Source organism: Nycticebus coucang, chromosome 5 (genome assembly GCF_027406575.1).
Source record: "Nycticebus coucang isolate mNycCou1 chromosome 5, mNycCou1.pri, whole genome shotgun sequence".
Classification (NCBI taxonomy): domain Eukaryota; kingdom Metazoa; phylum Chordata; class Mammalia; order Primates; family Lorisidae; genus Nycticebus; species Nycticebus coucang.
In genome coordinates this window covers 28,321,718-28,338,429 of record NC_069784.1, presented here as the reverse complement: position 1 = coordinate 28,338,429, position 16,712 = coordinate 28,321,718, and the positions used below count along the sequence as shown (strand labels likewise).

Here is a 16,712-nt window from a genome sequence, read left to right as displayed (position 1 = left end):
GTCTCACTTTGGTGCCCTCAGTAGTGTGCTTTGATGTCATAGCTCACAGCAACCTCAAGCTCTTGGGCTCAAGCAACTCTTTTGCCTCAGCCTGCCAACTAGCTGGGACTACAGGTGCCTGCCACAATGCCGGGCTATTTTATTAGAGACGAGGTCTTGTTCTGGTTCAGGCTAGTCTCAAACCTGTGAGCTCAGGCAATCCACTCACCTCCCAGAGTGCTAGGATTACAGGTGTGAGCACTGCTCCTGGCCCTTAACTTTACTCTTGATGTATGATGGCAAATGCAAACTGTAGAAGATTATGAGATCAAACCCTGATAATGTATGATAGCATTGACCCATCTACTCATTCATTCATTTATCCGTCAATCCAGTTGGGAATCTTCTGTGCTCTGAAAACTACACAACACTGTGTAGTACAGGAGTGAGCAGCATAGGCACATTCCTGTTCTCATGGAACCTACAGTCTTCTGGGAAAAAAAACAATCAACAGTTGTCTCTTAATAATTTTCTACAATTCTGATATTCTGTAACAAGAAAGTTACATAAATATACCAAGATTTATTTATTTATTCCTATTTTGCTCACAAGAAATTTGTTTTAGGTGTCAGTATAACTTTTTTTTGCATTTGCTATTTTATATTATAATTGATTTGTTAATTAATTCAATAACTAACTTTTATGTTCCAGAATCTTCTTAGCTCTCTTCCTTTAACTTAAGTTGTAATGAGTTGGAGTAAAGAATAATATAGATCCCCTAGTTTGTCTGAGATGCTGTGCATAAAAATCATGACCCAGATATGTGGAAGAGGACATTTAATCCTAAATTCTGACTAAATTTCCTCCATCAAACAGCGTCTTGTCTACTTGTGTTCATTTTTCTTTTAATCAGTAATTTCTCTAATTTGCATTCTTTTCTTTCCTTTAAATGTTAAGATTATATTTCTAGCCAAAGTTTTCTTTAGTTTTTTTTTCTTTTGCTTTCAGATGAATATGAGGGTACAAATGATTAAGTTACATTGTTTGCATTTCTTTTTAAAATTTTTTTAAATTAAATCATAGCTGTGTACATTAAGGCAATTATGGGGTGCAATGTACTGGTTTTACACACAATTTGAAATACTTTCATCAAATTGGTTAACATAGCCTTCACCGCATTTTCTTAGTTATTGTGTTCAGACATTTATGTTCTACACTTAGTAGATTTAACATGTACCCTTATAAAATGCACCATAGTTGTGGTCCCACCAGTTACCCTCCCTCCATCCATCCTCCCTTCCTCCCCTCCCATCCTCTTTCCCCTGCATCTTGGGCTGTAGTTGTTATAGCTTTCATATGGAAGTGTGGGTGCTTATAAATTGGTTTCATAGTAGGGCTGAGTACAGTGGATACTTTTTCTTCCATTCTTGAGATACTTTGCTAATAAGAGTATGTTCCAGCTCTATCCAGGTAAACATAAAAGAGGTAAAGTCTCCATCATTTTTAAGGCTGCATAATATTCCATGGTGTACATATACCACAATTTATTAATCCATTCATTCTCAGAAAGGGAGAAGATATTTGCCAGTTATATCTCTGACAAGTGTTTAATAACCATAATCCACAGAGAACTCAAATGTATTAATAAGACAAGAACATTGTTTACATTTCTAAGGTAAAGTTTAAGTTGTAGTTGAGCTCTTCATATACCTTTACACTGTGCCCATTAGATGAGAGCTTACTAATCCTCCTCCCTTTTCCCCCTTCCCTTCTCCCAACACTTGAATATACTTGTGTTTTTTTTTCCTGTGGGCATGTAGTTGTTTTTTTATTGATTTCATATTAGAATTGAGTACATTAAATACTTGCTTTTCTATTCTTGTGATACTTTACTAAGAAGAATGTGCTTCATCTCCAATCTAGGTAAATACAAAAAATGTAGTCTCCATATTTTTTGTGGCTAAATACTATCTCATGATACACATACACAACAGTTAATTAATCCATTTATGGGTTGATGGGCTTTTGGGTTGTTTCTATGTCTTGGCAATTGTGAATTGAGCTGCAGTAGACATTCTAGTGCAAGTGTCCTTGTGATAAAATGATGTTTTTCTTCTTAGAGGAAGTCAGCCTCTTTTTTGTCCCATGACATTTTTAGATTCATTGGAATGCAGCGTACTTATTAAATAATTGTGACACGATTTTACAGACCAATTTCCAGGGAGAACTAATGGTAATGTTTTTATTTGTTGATTTTAACCAAAAAAAAAAAAAAAGTAGCACAAATGGCAGGCTAAATGTAACTATATTACTGGTTTCATTAAATTACTTAATAATAGTCCAAATAATTTGATGAAAGTGTTAAAGAATATGTTACATTTTGGTTTATAAGATGTTTTGTGGTAAAAGAAAGAGATTCGTTGACCTGAATTCATAATATAACTTACAACTGTGATATATGCAGGAACAAGTTTGAGGTCATGTGAATAGTAATAGACTTGTGAAAATAATCTCTATGGATAAAAACAGTTTTAAGAAAAGAATTTTATCTTTATTATAATAACTGTACTTACTTCCTCATGGACCCACATTTCTTAGACATATATGCTAGATCTGAAACATTGCCAAAATGTAATTCCTGCATGTGTGGTGTATAGAAAGTGGATTAGGTCGGTTTACTTTGAGTGTGTTAACTGCAAATTTTTACTAACTTTCCATTGTTATAGTTCACTAAAAACAGTTGTTTGAATCCCTAGAACAATAATTAAATCATAATTTTTCTTAATTTTCAAATTATTGCTATGTGATGCACAGATTAGTCATTGTCTATTGTTTTTCACATTTTTTTCAGTGAAAGAAGCCTTGAGCCCTATAAAATTTAACAGATGGAATCTCCCAGAAGTAGATCCAGAAACTATGCAAACCAGTGAACCATGGGTGTTTGCAGGTGGTGATATTGTTGGTGTGGCTAACACTACAGTGGAATCAGTGAATGATGGAAAGCAGGCTTCTTGGTACGTTCACAAATATATACAGGTAGGTATTTGCCATCAATTTTAGTAAATTCTTTTCTACTGGATAAGTACTTCTTAATTTACTTTTGATAATCACTATATAAGCATTTCCATAAGATTCATACTAAGTATATATAAAATAAGTTACATACATATTACTTGGATAAAATTTAAAAAATATGGACTAAATAATAGAACTGTCAGTAAATTGAAAATCACTATGGTTTCTGCCAGTTAAATACCTGACGTCATTAGTCCTGCTGTATTAAAAATATTTAATGGATCAAATATATAAATAGTATATTTATTAAATTGCATGCTACACAATATGATGGGAGATAGAATATTTATTAATTAAGATTTGACATAGTTCAGAAAACTACTTGGTCTTGAACCAGCTAGGGTCCTATCCATTTCCCAAATTCTGTGTACCTAAGTGGAAATAAACAATTTTTTTTCTAAATTTAACTTGTAACTTTTTAACTGTTAAGTTTTATGCAAAATGCAAAATATAAAATGATGAAATGTAAAGATGCACATTCTTTGGTACAGTGACTGTGTGGTCTTGTAGGAAAAAAAGCTGTAACCATTAGGACTTAGTATAGTATTACTTTTGACTTTTTTCTTCCTGTTCTTTAATTAAATGTAGGTACAATTGCCTCATTAACATAAGATGGTTCTGGAAAAGTTTGTTCTTGTTTTTTTTTTTTTGTTTTTTTGCAGTTTTTGGCCAGGGCGGGGTTTGAACCCAACACCTCCAGTATACAGAGCCAGTGCCCTACCCCTTTGAGCCACAGGCAACCACCCTTAAGTTTACTCTTGTTAATAACACCCTTATTCTCTCTTTCCGTTTCAGGAAAAACTGTCCTCACATCATGCCTTTCTGCCTCTCTTCTTTTGTTTTCTCTTGTTTGTTTCTGACAGGATAACCAAATTTACTTTGTCTTTAATGCTTCCTTAAATTTCTTCTGCTTGCCTGCCATGACCATATAGTCTATTGTTGTTGTTCTTCTACTCATTACATCATTTTTTTGAGTTTTACTTTTATTTTATATCTAGATAAAATAAACTGATTCAACCAGTATTGTGATTGTTGTGGGATTACCATAGCCTGGCGTGAGATACGGATATTTCTGTTCTTAGCATTTTCTGTTTCCATGCTTAGATTCTTTTTTGTTGTTGTTATTTAGTATGTTTTACTAATTATTTTTATTTCAGAATATTAGGAGTTACACATGTTTCGTGTAAATAGTTTCTTTGTTTTTCACAAATTGAGTCAAGGTTATAAGTGTGCCCCTCACCCAGACAGTGTACACCATACCCAGCAGTATAAATTTACCTACACCCATCTTGTCTTTCAGCTTGATTTTCATTGATATTTATTTCCATTTATGCACTTAAGTGTTCAGTGATCAGATCCAACCTGGTATTGAGTACATGTGTTTGTTTCTTCATTCCTGTGATGTTTCACTTAAACCAACGGTCTCTAGATCCATCCAGATTGTCACAAAAACATAGTAGAAGGCTATTTCTTTTTAGTCTGAGTATTACTCCATGGTATGTGGGTACTACATTTTATTAATTCATTTATGTAGTGGTGGGCACTTGGGTTGTTTATGTGTCTTTGCAATTGTGAACTGTGCTTCCATAAACATACAAGTGCAATGCCCACTTTATAAAATGTCCTTTTTTCCTTCGGGTCAAATGGGATTTCTAGGTCAAATGGTAGGTCTACTTTAACTTATTTGAGGTATCTCTGCATGATTTTCCATAGAGGTTGTACTAGTTTGCAGCCCTATCAACAGTGTGTAAGAGATCCTTTCTCTCTGTATCCATTCCAGCATCTGTTCTTTTGGGACTTATTAATGTAAGCCATTCTCATTGAAGTTAGGTGATTATCTCATTGTGGTTTTGATTTGCATTTTCCCAATGGTTAGAGATGTTGAGCATTTTTTCATGAGTTTGTTGGTCATTAGTATATCTTCATTTGAAAAGTTTCCATACAAATGTCTTTTGCCCCCCTTTTAATGTGGCCATTGCTACTTTCTTGCTGATTTACCTTAGTTCTTTGCTTATTCTGGTTATCAGTCCTTTATCAGATGTATAGCATGCAATATTTTTTCCCATTCTGTGGGTTGTCTATTTGCTCTTTTGATTGTGTCTTTATCTGTACAGAAGCCCTAAACAGCCAGGGCAACCTTGCTTAATAAGAACAAAGCAAGAGGTGTCACCTTACAGAATTCAAGCTATGCTGCAAGACTATAGTAACCAAAACAGCAAGGCACAAAAACAGAGACATAGACATGTGGTTCAGAACAGAGCACCAATCCAGAGATGAAATCATTCTCACACTCTCATCTATTTTTTATCAAAACATATACCGGGTGCTTGTCATCTCCAAACTTAGAGATCCTTGGTACTTAGAGATTCTTCTGCATTTCCATCTCATGATTCAATTATCTTCCCCTAAAAAAGGAAGAGATATCTTTGGTTGCTGAGACATGAGAGAAAGGACAGTCACGTGGATCGAAATGTTGAAGATAAATTAGAAATGGAACTGCCTATCCACAAGTTTTCATCCATCTATGTTATCTCAGGGATAATCTCATCTTGGTGCCAATACATTTTCTGAACTAAATTTCTGGCTTGTAGCGGAGTGAAGGCCTCCATGTAAGTGCTTCCTAGATACTGTCTGGCACTGTCATTGTCACTTATATTTAAAATGGAGCACTCTAATTTAAGCTGTAAACAAACTACCCACATCACAGGGGCCTTGAGTTATATTCTATAGTTCCAAAGGCATGTTTGAGCAATTAAAAACTCACAGACTGGAAAAAAAAAAAAAAAACATATACCTGGGAAAAGAATCCCTGTTCAATAAGTGGTGCTGGGAAAACTGGATAGCTGCATGTAAAAGACTGAAACAGGACCTATACTTCTTACCACTCACTAAAAATAACTCATAATGGGCAAAAGACTTCAACTTAAGGCAGGAAACTGTTAGAATTCTATAAGAAAATTTTGGAAAACCTCTTAATGATAATGGCCTAGGCCAAAAAAAAACACAAAAATCATGAAGAAGACTTGAGAAGGAATCACTGTAAAACAAAAATAAATAAGCAGGGGCTGGTTACATTCTCTTTTTGAAGTTTGATTCACTTACCTCCTCCCACCTGCTCCCTGTCATCTCTGAATATTGGGGCTTCAGATGCTGGATCTGGGCCAGAGTGTGAGGTCTCAGAAGTGGAGGGCTCTAAGGGTGACTGTAAGCAGCTTACGGGTTTTGTATAGATACAAAGCTGTGATTTCAGAAGCAACATTGGGGGAAATACCCAATCTAAAGCCAAAATATCTATAAAAGTTACAAATCAAAAGGGACTAGGCTAAGCAAAGAAGGAGGGAAAAGAAATGCAATTTTAACAGGCACAACCCAGGAAATCCGAGGGAGACAGGTTGATGAGTGTGTCAGGCTGCATTCCCTGCAGTGACTGAAGGATTGCAGCCACCCTGAGCTTTGATGAGTCTTTATGGACTTAGAGACAGCTATGCAGAGGAAGCAGCTCAAGACAGCTGCCTGGAGTGGAAAGTCTCCTGCTTTGGCAATTTTTGCTTTTTTGTCCTCAAACCTATCACCTTATACTGTTACTTCTTATTCTATTCTTATTTTCTGAGTACTCTCAAGATTCTCAGTATCACCTCCTGCTGCATAACTCCTTAATCTATGTCCCTAATAAGGCCCTCTCTTAAATGATCCAGCTCTCTGCTAGACATCTTTCCATGCACGTAGACCTGCGTTTCAAATTCACTAAACATCTTCATGTCCTTTCTACACTTCAGATTCACTTCCCAAACCAGTTCCATCTTCAGTTAACATTTCTGACTTCCAGGTTAAAATCCATTAAGTTAGTGGTGATCAGATGTCAGGTTACTCAGGCCAATACAATTTTCAAAATTGATAAGTATAGGGTTGATTGCTTCTTATTGTACTAACAATATTAAAACAAACATTCAAACAGATGAAACTGTAACATTTACTTACATAAATGAATAGGATCTTTTATGGAAAAAAGCAGAAAAGGATAGTCTCAGAATAAGAGATACTTCTCATGAAAACTCTTTTAAAAATATTTATGATGGTGCACGTACACACACACACACAAACTTTTCACATTATAAAGCCTCACCTCTTCATGCAGCTGCCTTTACAAGCTATTCTTTTTTTTTTATTTTTTTATTTATTTATTTTATTTTTTTTTTTTTGTAGAGACAGAGTCTCACTTTACGGCCCTCGGGAGAGTGCCGTGGCCTCACACAGCTCACAGCAACCTCCAACTCCTGGGCTTAAGCAATTCTCTTGCCTCAGCCTCCCGAGTAGCTGGGACTACAGGTGCCCGCCACAACGCCCGGCTATTTTTGGGTTGCAATTCGGCCGGGGCTGGGTTTGAACCCGCCACCCTCGGCATATGGGGCCGGTGCCCTACGGACTGAGCCACAGGCGCCGCCCTTTACAAGCTATTCGTCTAAGCTTTCTTTTATTCTTTCCTATCCTATGCAACTGGTCAATTCTATCTCTGTAAAGCCTCTTTTATGCATTCATTTTTGTGCTCTTATTTTAGTTTGCTTATCTTTTATGTAAAGTTACAATTTTTGGTTGACCAGATTCTTACTGAGCAGCCTTTTAGCTCCTGGAAGAAATGAAAGTGGAATAGGGGGATAAAATAAGTGGCTCTTCTGTTAGGCCAGGGAGCCCAGTGAATGTGTGAATTCAGTTTGCAAGAAGTGAAAATAGTGAGAGGGCAGAGATGCTAAAGAGATTTGAAAAGGTAAAATTGAACATTGGTCAGTGGAGGATGGAAGGTTTTTAATTGTTTTTTAAAATGAATTAAGTATAATTTAAACCATTTGTAGACTTTGAATTAAGATACATAAAAAATACTCAGATATATTTTATATTGTAGTTTCACAATTATTGTTCTAATCTTTTAACTTCTCTGAACCTGATCAATGTGTACTGGAAAAAAAAATGAGCAATCATTTTTCTTAGCTTCCACTTAACTCATGTAAGAAGAAAAACAGAACGTTTTGATGTATAATGAAGAAAAACATGCACGTGCTTTTAAAAATAAGTATTTGGATGATGAGCTTTTTTTCATGTGTCTGTAGATCATGCGTCTGTCTTCTTTAAAGAAGTTTCTCTTCAAGTCCCTTGCCCACCCTGCAATGGGATCACTTGTTCTTTTCTTACTAATACGTTTGACTTCTCTGTGGATTCTGGTTATTAGACCTTTATCGGAAGTATAACCTGCAAATATTTTCTCCCATTCTGAGGGCTGTGTGCTTGCTTTACTTACTATGTTCTTGCCTGTGCAGAAGCTTTTTAGTTTGATCAGGTCCCAGTAGTGTATTTTTGATACTGCTTCAATTGCCTGGGGAGTCCTCCTCATAAAATATTCACCCAGGCTGATTCCTTCAAGAGTTTTCCCTGCACTTTCTTCAAGTATTTTTATAGTTTCATGTCTTAAGTTTAAATCTTTATCCAGTGAGAGTCTATCTTAGTTAATGGTGAAAGGTGTGGGTCCAGTTTCAATCTTTTACAGGTTGCCAGCCAGTTCGCCCAGCACCATTTGTTAAATAGGGAATCTTTTCCCCACTGAATGTTTTTAATTGGCTTGTCAAAGATCAAATAACAGTAAGTAGCTGGATTCATCTCTTGGTTCTCTATTCTGTTCCAGACATCTACTTCTCTGTTTTTGTTCCAGTACCATGCTGTTTTGATCACTATTGATTTATAGTACAGTCTCAGGTCTGGTAGCATGATTCCTCCTGCTGTGTGTTTATTGCTGAGTAATGTTTTGGCTATTCATAGTTTTTAAGGATTCCATATAAAATGAAGTATCATTTTCTCAAGATCTTTAAAATATGACAATGGAGCTTTAATAGAAATTGCATTAAAATTATATATTGCTTTGGGTAGTATAGACATTTAAACAATGTTGATTCTTCCCAGCCATGAGCATGGTATGTTTTTCCATCTGTTAACATCTTCAGCTATTTCTTTTCTTAAAGTTTCATAGTTCTCTTTGTAGAGATATTTCACGTCCTTTGTTGGGTATACTCCCAAATAGTTCATCTTCTTTGGCACTCCTGTGAAAGGAATAGAGTCCTTGACTGTTTTTTTTGGCTTGGTTATTGTTGGTATATATAAAGGCTACAGATTTATGGGTGTTGATTTTGTAGCCTGAGACATTGCTGTATTCCTTGATCACTTCTAAAAGTTTTGTAGTAGAATCCCTCGTGTTTTCCAGGTATACAATCATATCATCTGTGAAAAGTGAAAGTTTGATGTCTTCTGACCCTATATGGATACCCTTGATCGCCTTTTCTTCCCTAATGGTGATGGCTAAAATTTCCATTACAATGTTAAATAGCAGTGGAGACAATGGGCAACCTTGCCTGGTTCCTGATAAAAGTGGAAATGATTTTAATTTAACTCCATTCAATACGATATTGGCTGTGGGTTTGCTGTAGATGGCCTCTATTAGTTTAAGAAATGTCCCTTCTATACCAATTTTCTTTTTTTTTTTTTTTTTTTTTTTATTGTTGGGGATTCATTGAGGGTACAATAAGCCAGTTACACTGATTGCAATTGTTAGGTAAAGTCCCTCTTGCAATCATGTCTTGCCCCCATAAAGTGTGACACACACTAAAGCCCCACCCTCCTCCCTCCATCCCTCTTTCTGCTTCCCCCCCCATAAACTTAATTGTCATTAATGGTCCTCATATCAAGATTGAGTACATAGGATTCATGCTTCTCCATTTTTGTGATGCTTTACTAAGAATAATGTCTTCCACTTCCATCCAGGTTAATACGAAGGATGTAAAGTCTCCATTTTTTTTAATAACTGAATAGTATTCCATGGTATACATATACCACAAAGACTCAACCACAAGACTCCTAGAAGTCATCAAAAAATACAGTAATGTCTCAGGATATAAAATCAATGTCCACAAGTCAGTAGCCTTTGTATACACCAATAACAGTCAAGATGAGAAGCTAATTAAGGACACAACTCCCTTCACCATAGTTTCAAAGAAAATGAAATACCTAGGAATATACCTAACGAAGGAGGTGAAGGACCTCTATAAAGAAAACTATGAAATCCTCAGAAAGGAAATAGCAGAGGATATACCAATTTTCTTAAGTGTTCTGATCATGAAGGGATGCTGGATATTATCAAAAGCTTTTTCTGCATCAATTGAAAGAGTCATATGGTCCTTATTTTTTAGTTTGTTTATGTGATGAATTACATTTATAGATTTATGTATATTGAACCAGCCTTGAGACCCTGGGATAAATCCCACTTGGTTGTGGTGTATAATTTTTTTGATGTGTTGTTGGATTCTGTTGGTTAGGATCTCATCATCCTTAATCATCAGAGAAATGCAAATCAAAACTACTTTGAGATATCACCTAACCCCAGTGAGAGTAGCCCACATAACAAAATCCCAAAACCAGAGGTGTTGGCGTAGATGTGGAGAAAAGGGCACACTTCTACACTGCTGGTGGGAATGCACACTAATACGTTCCTTCTGGAAGGATGTTTGGAGAATACTTAGAGATCTAAAAATAGACCTGCCATTTGATACTATAATTCCTTTACTAGGTTTATACCCAAAAGACCAAAAATCACAATATAACAAAGACATCTGTACCAGAATGTTTATTGCAGCCCAATTCATAATTGCTAAGTCATGGAAGATGCCCAAGTGCCCATAGACCCACGAATGGACTAGCAAATTGTGGTACATGTATACCATGGAATATTATGCAGCCTTAAAGAAAGATGGAGACTTTACCTCTTTTATGTTTACATGGATGGAGCTGGAACATATTCTTCTTAGCAAAGTATCTCAGGAATGGAAGAAAAAGTATCCAATGTACTCAGCCCACTAGGAAGCTAAATTATAGCTTTCACATGAAGGCTATAACCCAACTATAGCACAAGACTATGAGGAAAGGGGCAAGGGAGGGGAAGGGAGGAAGGAGGTTAGGATGAAGGGAGGGTAATGGATGGGGCCACATCTACAGTGCATCTTAGAGTGGGTACAGGCAAAACTTACTAAAGGCAGAATACAAATGTCTACATACAATAACTAAGAAAATGCAATGAAGGCTACGTTGAACAGTTTGATGAGACTATTTCAGATTGTATATGAAACCAGCACATTGTACCCCTTGATTGCACTAATGTACACAGCTATGATTTAACAATAAAAAAAATAAGTATTTGGAATAATAGTTTTTTGAAATACATAATAAGAAATTAATACTCTGTAAGAGTTTGGGATTTGGCTGAAGGACTCAAACTTGTCAAACTAAGTGCCAAATTACATTTTAAAACAGGGTAAAGATGGACAGTAGGTAAAAATCTCTGACAAATAAAATCAACATTCCCACCTTCCAGCCAGGGTGTTAGATGCAAAGTTCTAAGCAGTGATGAGGCTCAAATGGCACATATTGACAAAGTGAGATTTTTCTCTCTAGCACTGTCATTACTTAATTCTGGTGTCTTGAAATTGCCTCCACTTTCCCCTCCTCTCAAATCCAATGCTGCTACCATGCAGCCATGGTCATCGTTCTAGAACACAAGTTTGATCTTAATTTTCTCATTTGAAACACTTCAATAATTTCTCTTTGCACCCAGGATAAAGCCCAAACTTCTTAGCTTGAGAGGCCAATTAGAATTTTTTCCAGCGTACCAAGATTTCTCCTGAATCTGGGCCTTTCCCCTACTCCACGCCTCTCTCCTGACCCAGCTGTCCTTCAGTTTCTTCTTCTTCATCCTCTTCCAGGGCGTTGGGACATGGCCTTCCTAGTGTTTTTCTTGATTGAAGCCTGCTCACTGCTCTATCTCTACACAAGCCAGTGAGCATGCTTATTTACTACCATACCCTAAAAAAAAAAAAAAAAAAGAATATATTCATCTATTAAATAGAAAAAATATATACAGAGTGAGATAATTTTAAGGAATTAAGAAAAACAGTAGGCTTGTTGTGCATAAGTTCAGTAGCACAATAAATACTGTCTTCTTACAAATGTAGCATTTGTTAAGAAGAGTTTCTGTAATGTTTGAAGTGTCTTCATGAAGGAAAGCTTTATGACACTATCTTAAATTTCACATTTGTTCATTTGGGTAAATATGTAACACCCAGACAGTGTATTTTAGAAACTGATTTAGTAAACAAATTATAATATGGATTAATGTGTGTGATTTTTGTAATTGGGTATTTAGAATTTCTTTACAATATTTCTTTATAATTTTTTTTCTCAGATAGATGTGATTACTTAAAGACAATTACGTTGGGACTTCAGTAATTCCCATAGTTGTCTGAAGAGAGTTTCACTTAAATTTCATTAGTTAATTTGCTCAATTACACATATTGAGTACCAGCTGTTGGACCACACACTTGACTTTGGGAGGATAAAAAATGAGTGAATGAAAAGAAGTATAATATAGTGTATACATTCAGGCTCGCAATTAAAGAGCCAACATCAGACCCAGTTCCAATACTTTTAAAATATGTGATCTTATGCGAGTTACTTCATCACTCCAGGACATGGTCTTCTCAGGGGTAAATATGCAATGTATTAATAAATAAACAATAGTAATTAGAGTTGTTATCTTATTGGGTTCTGAGGAATATTATATAAGAGAATTTATAGAAAGCTCTTAGTACAGAGGTTGCTCTATAAATATTTGTTGTTTGTATTGCTATTGGTGGTTATTCTTAGAGATCATTTTCTTTGGATTGTTAAATCAAAAAAAATTATTAGGAAATGGGAGATCTGAATAGAAATCCAATAAGAGACTCTAAACAGAGGAATATTGAAATAAGTTATTTCAGGTAATTATAAAAGGGTTTTATTTAGCCATTAATATGTTCATCCATGTCCCTCCATCTCTCTAAGAAGTCATGCATGCATAGATTCATTCATTAATTTCTTTAATAAAAAAATTAAAATATAGTGCACTTACGGATAGTACTAATTACTAGGTTTATAAATGGGAATTAAAACAGGAAACTTCTAATTAAGAATCCATAGCTAGTAAGGAAGTCACTTGTGCAAATTCAAGGCTAATACAGTACAATTGACACAATAATAAAAAATGTAAAGACACAAAGGTACATGGAAGAAGTAATGATTGATTGATTGCATGTAGGTATCAGGGTGTGGAATAAGCAAAGGCTTCACAAAAAAACAAATAAAGAAAATACAAATAAAGAAGGAGCGTATAAAATTGGAAGAATTCTGAGTAATTAGAGTTTCTGGAAATTTAGGAGGTATACTCGATAAGATCTTACAGGTTTTACCCTGCACAAAGGGTACCCAGACTAGAGTACCAGCTGGCTGAAATTCAGAGCAAGCTCCACCCACCAATGGACCTTTTGTTGTTCTGCTTCTATTCAGAAGAGGAGCACTTTCCTTGAATTTTCATAAAGGTTCTCTCTGCTTGCTCTATAAGCTTTTGACTGTGCACTTCTTTTTATTTTATCAAGGCGCATAATCCGGGAGAGTGGAGGCCCTGAACATAGAAATTAATAGGAAAAGTGGGATCTGCAATTATACTGGGGCTAGAGCATGCGACCACATAATCTAGGATTTTAATTTGGGGTATGTAGGGTAATACCAACTGTTTGCATGTAGAAGTGATATGCTAGATTTGGTATGAATGTGGAGAAAAACATTGCCAATTCATCAAGATTTTCTTTCTTGTATGTGATTATTATATAATATTAAACTGATTTTTCTTCACTTGTACTGATACAGGTCCGATATGACTTCACCTTGTTTGTAATACTACAATGTTAGTGGAGTCTAGCCATGTTTGAGATCAAGTTTACAACTTGAATAAGAATTACTGAATATTAAGGCTGATTTTGACAGTATACTCAAAGAAAGAGTATCTACCTGAAATAAGGACTATACCTAAACAAAAAATTCATTAAATTGTAAAATTTCTTTACTGCTTTGATTCATATGTTACTAATGGATTTATTCATTTAACCATTGTGCCAGTGCGTGCCTGAGTGTGGGTGTGTACATGCACACATCTGGATAGATGGATAGGTAAAAGCACTACACTAGATAAAATTAAGGAAAATTAAACACATTCATTAGTCAACATTTTCTTTTTCTCTAAAGCAAGGATTACCCTTCTGAAATAATTAGAAAAAAATAGGATATAATACAAAATTAAATTTACTACCACCAACACATGCTAATGTAGTTGAGGAGCAGACATCAATGTTGGTTAGAGTTATTGAAAAACCTTCAGGAAAGAAGTGGTCACGGATTTTTGTCTTCCTCAAAACGTAACCTACATACGTATTTCCTTGTTCATCATTGTAATAAAAGCTACTATTGGTTTAGCATCTATTTTATGTTGTACTTTATTTTTGTTACAATGACCCTGTATAATAGGTATCATTTTCTTTATTTCACTGCTTTTAAAAATGAAGGCTAATATGATTAAAAAACTTATTTGAAGTTGATATCTTATCAGTAAAGAAGCTAGGGTTGAGCACACCCATCTATTTCTTACTATCCACATGCTGAATTGTTTTCCTCATACTTTTCTTTTTTTCATTTTTTATTTTTATTTTTTGCAGTTTTTGGCCGGGGCTGGGTTGGCTGGGTTTGAACCCATCACCTCTGGTATATGGGGCCGGCTCCCTGCTCCTCGAGCCACAGGTGCCACCCTCCTCATACTTTTCAACTGTAGGTCCTTATTCATTTTTCCTCACCAACCTATACAGCACAGCACACCACTCTACAGTGTATGTGTCTTAAAATTTAAAAATTTAATAATGTGTTAGAACTTTGCCTTATTTCTCTCAGTTCTTCTAGAGAAATAAGATTCTGATTGCAAGCTGTGTGTAACTAAGTTCTAGTTAAAAATATACCTTAACCAGAATGATTAAGTGGAGAGAGAAGTTCTAAGAATAGGAATATGTCACATTTCCTAACTTCCAGAGAAAGAAAATACAGCTCCCCCTTGAACAATGTGGGGTTTGGGTGCCCAAAGCTGTACAGTCAAAGATCTGTGTATAACTTTTGAGTTCCCAAAGACTTAGTTACTAATAAACTACCATTGACCAGAAGTCTTACTGATAGCATACAGTTGATTAATACACTGTGTGTATCTGATACTATATTCTTACAATGAGGGAAGCTAGAGAACAGAAAATGTTAAGAAAATAATACAGAGGGAAAATATATTTACCTTCATCATCTATGCATGGAATAGGCTGGTAGGGGGAGAAAGAGAGAGGGCTGGTCCTACTGTCTCAGAGGTTATAGAGGCAAGAGAAAAGCTTGATATAAGTGGATCTGTGCAGTTCCAACCCATGTTGGTCAGGGTCAACTGTATGTATGACATTGGGAGATGAGTTGCCAATAGTCAGACATGTGGAGACTTCCGGGAAGGTAAACAAGAATGTACCCATGTGCAGGGAGGGTGATGCCCCCATTCCATGGGGCAAAAACTCCTGCTCATGAGAGCCTGGCAGTCCTATGTAGTTCTTCATCTGGCTGTTGTATTTGTATCCTTTAAAATAGCCTTCATATTAAACTGGTAAATGTGTTTTCCCAGAGTTCTACAAGCTTCTATAACAAATTAATCATGGGAACCCCAATTTTAGCTGGTCAGTCAGAAGCACAACTAAAATAACTTGGGGATTCCAACGGGTGTCTGCAGTGTTGGGGTGGAGCAGTCCTCACCCTGTGGGATCTGATGCTATCTCCAGGTGGCTGGTGTCAGAATTAGATTGAATTAGAGGCTGACATCCAGCTCATGTCCTCCATGGGACTGATGGCTTGCTTGCTGGTGGGGGAAATCCCCACACACCTATGTCAGAAGCATGTTGAGGAAGTACAGTGGATCAAGTGTGTCTGTGTTTTCCCCTCCCACATCATTTAGAAGACTAAGCCCTTACCTTGTTCTCCTACAGACAGATTTGGATGCAAGGAAAGTGGGGAGGGAAAGGCTGTACGACATTTCAGAGAGTTATGTCCTCCCACGGAGAACAAACTTGGGGATAAAACACAGACTAAAGTCTTCTAAATTCTAATCCTAGATCAGAAACTCATTTTCCCTGAAGTTGTCAGGTATTTCAGAGAAAGAGCTCTTATAAACATGGAACCTTTTGTCAAATAAAGTCGATCTATATGGAAATTATAATCACAAAACCTACTGATGTGATTACATTCTGTTATTAAGAATTCTGTTTTAAATTCCTTCCTGGAAACAACATTAAAAAACCTCAATATTTATCACTAGTAGTGGAAAGGATCAACTAAATTTACATGTTGCTGCTACAAAAAGTAGCTGTAGCAATGGAAGTGTAAATGAGAGACAAAGATGAGAGTAATTAGCAAAAAGGTAATGTGGAATCAACAAATAGAAGAAATTCAAATAAAGGAATGAATTTCTATAGTGCTTCTTTTTTAAAAACAGGCATGAAATGTAAAGGAAAAGAAGACCTATGTCCTTGCAGGTAGAATTCTTTCCAGGCAAATCAAACAAATATCTATGGGGAAATAGAAAGTAGAAGGAAGTAGGCATTGTGGCGCTAACCATAAAGAAGGTTTTGATATGTTTATAAGTGACTTTAGGGGTCACTGATCTTTATGTAAAAAATAGTTGAAGTTTGAAT

At 35.9% G+C, this 16,712-nt stretch overlaps 1 protein-coding gene across 4 annotated transcripts in view; it reads left to right on the top strand.

Annotated features, from left to right (window-relative positions):
• The window catches only part of DPYD (dihydropyrimidine dehydrogenase), an 883,000-nt gene that overhangs the window by 413,918 nt on the left and 452,370 nt on the right, over positions 1-16,712 (top strand). For all 4 annotated transcript variants that reach the window (XM_053591597.1, XM_053591598.1, XM_053591599.1 and 1 more), the window contains one exon: positions 2,831-3,015. In XM_053591597.1, the coding sequence (XP_053447572.1) occupies positions 2,831-3,015 (185 nt within the window). The remainder of the gene's footprint in view (positions 1-2,830; positions 3,016-16,712) is intronic.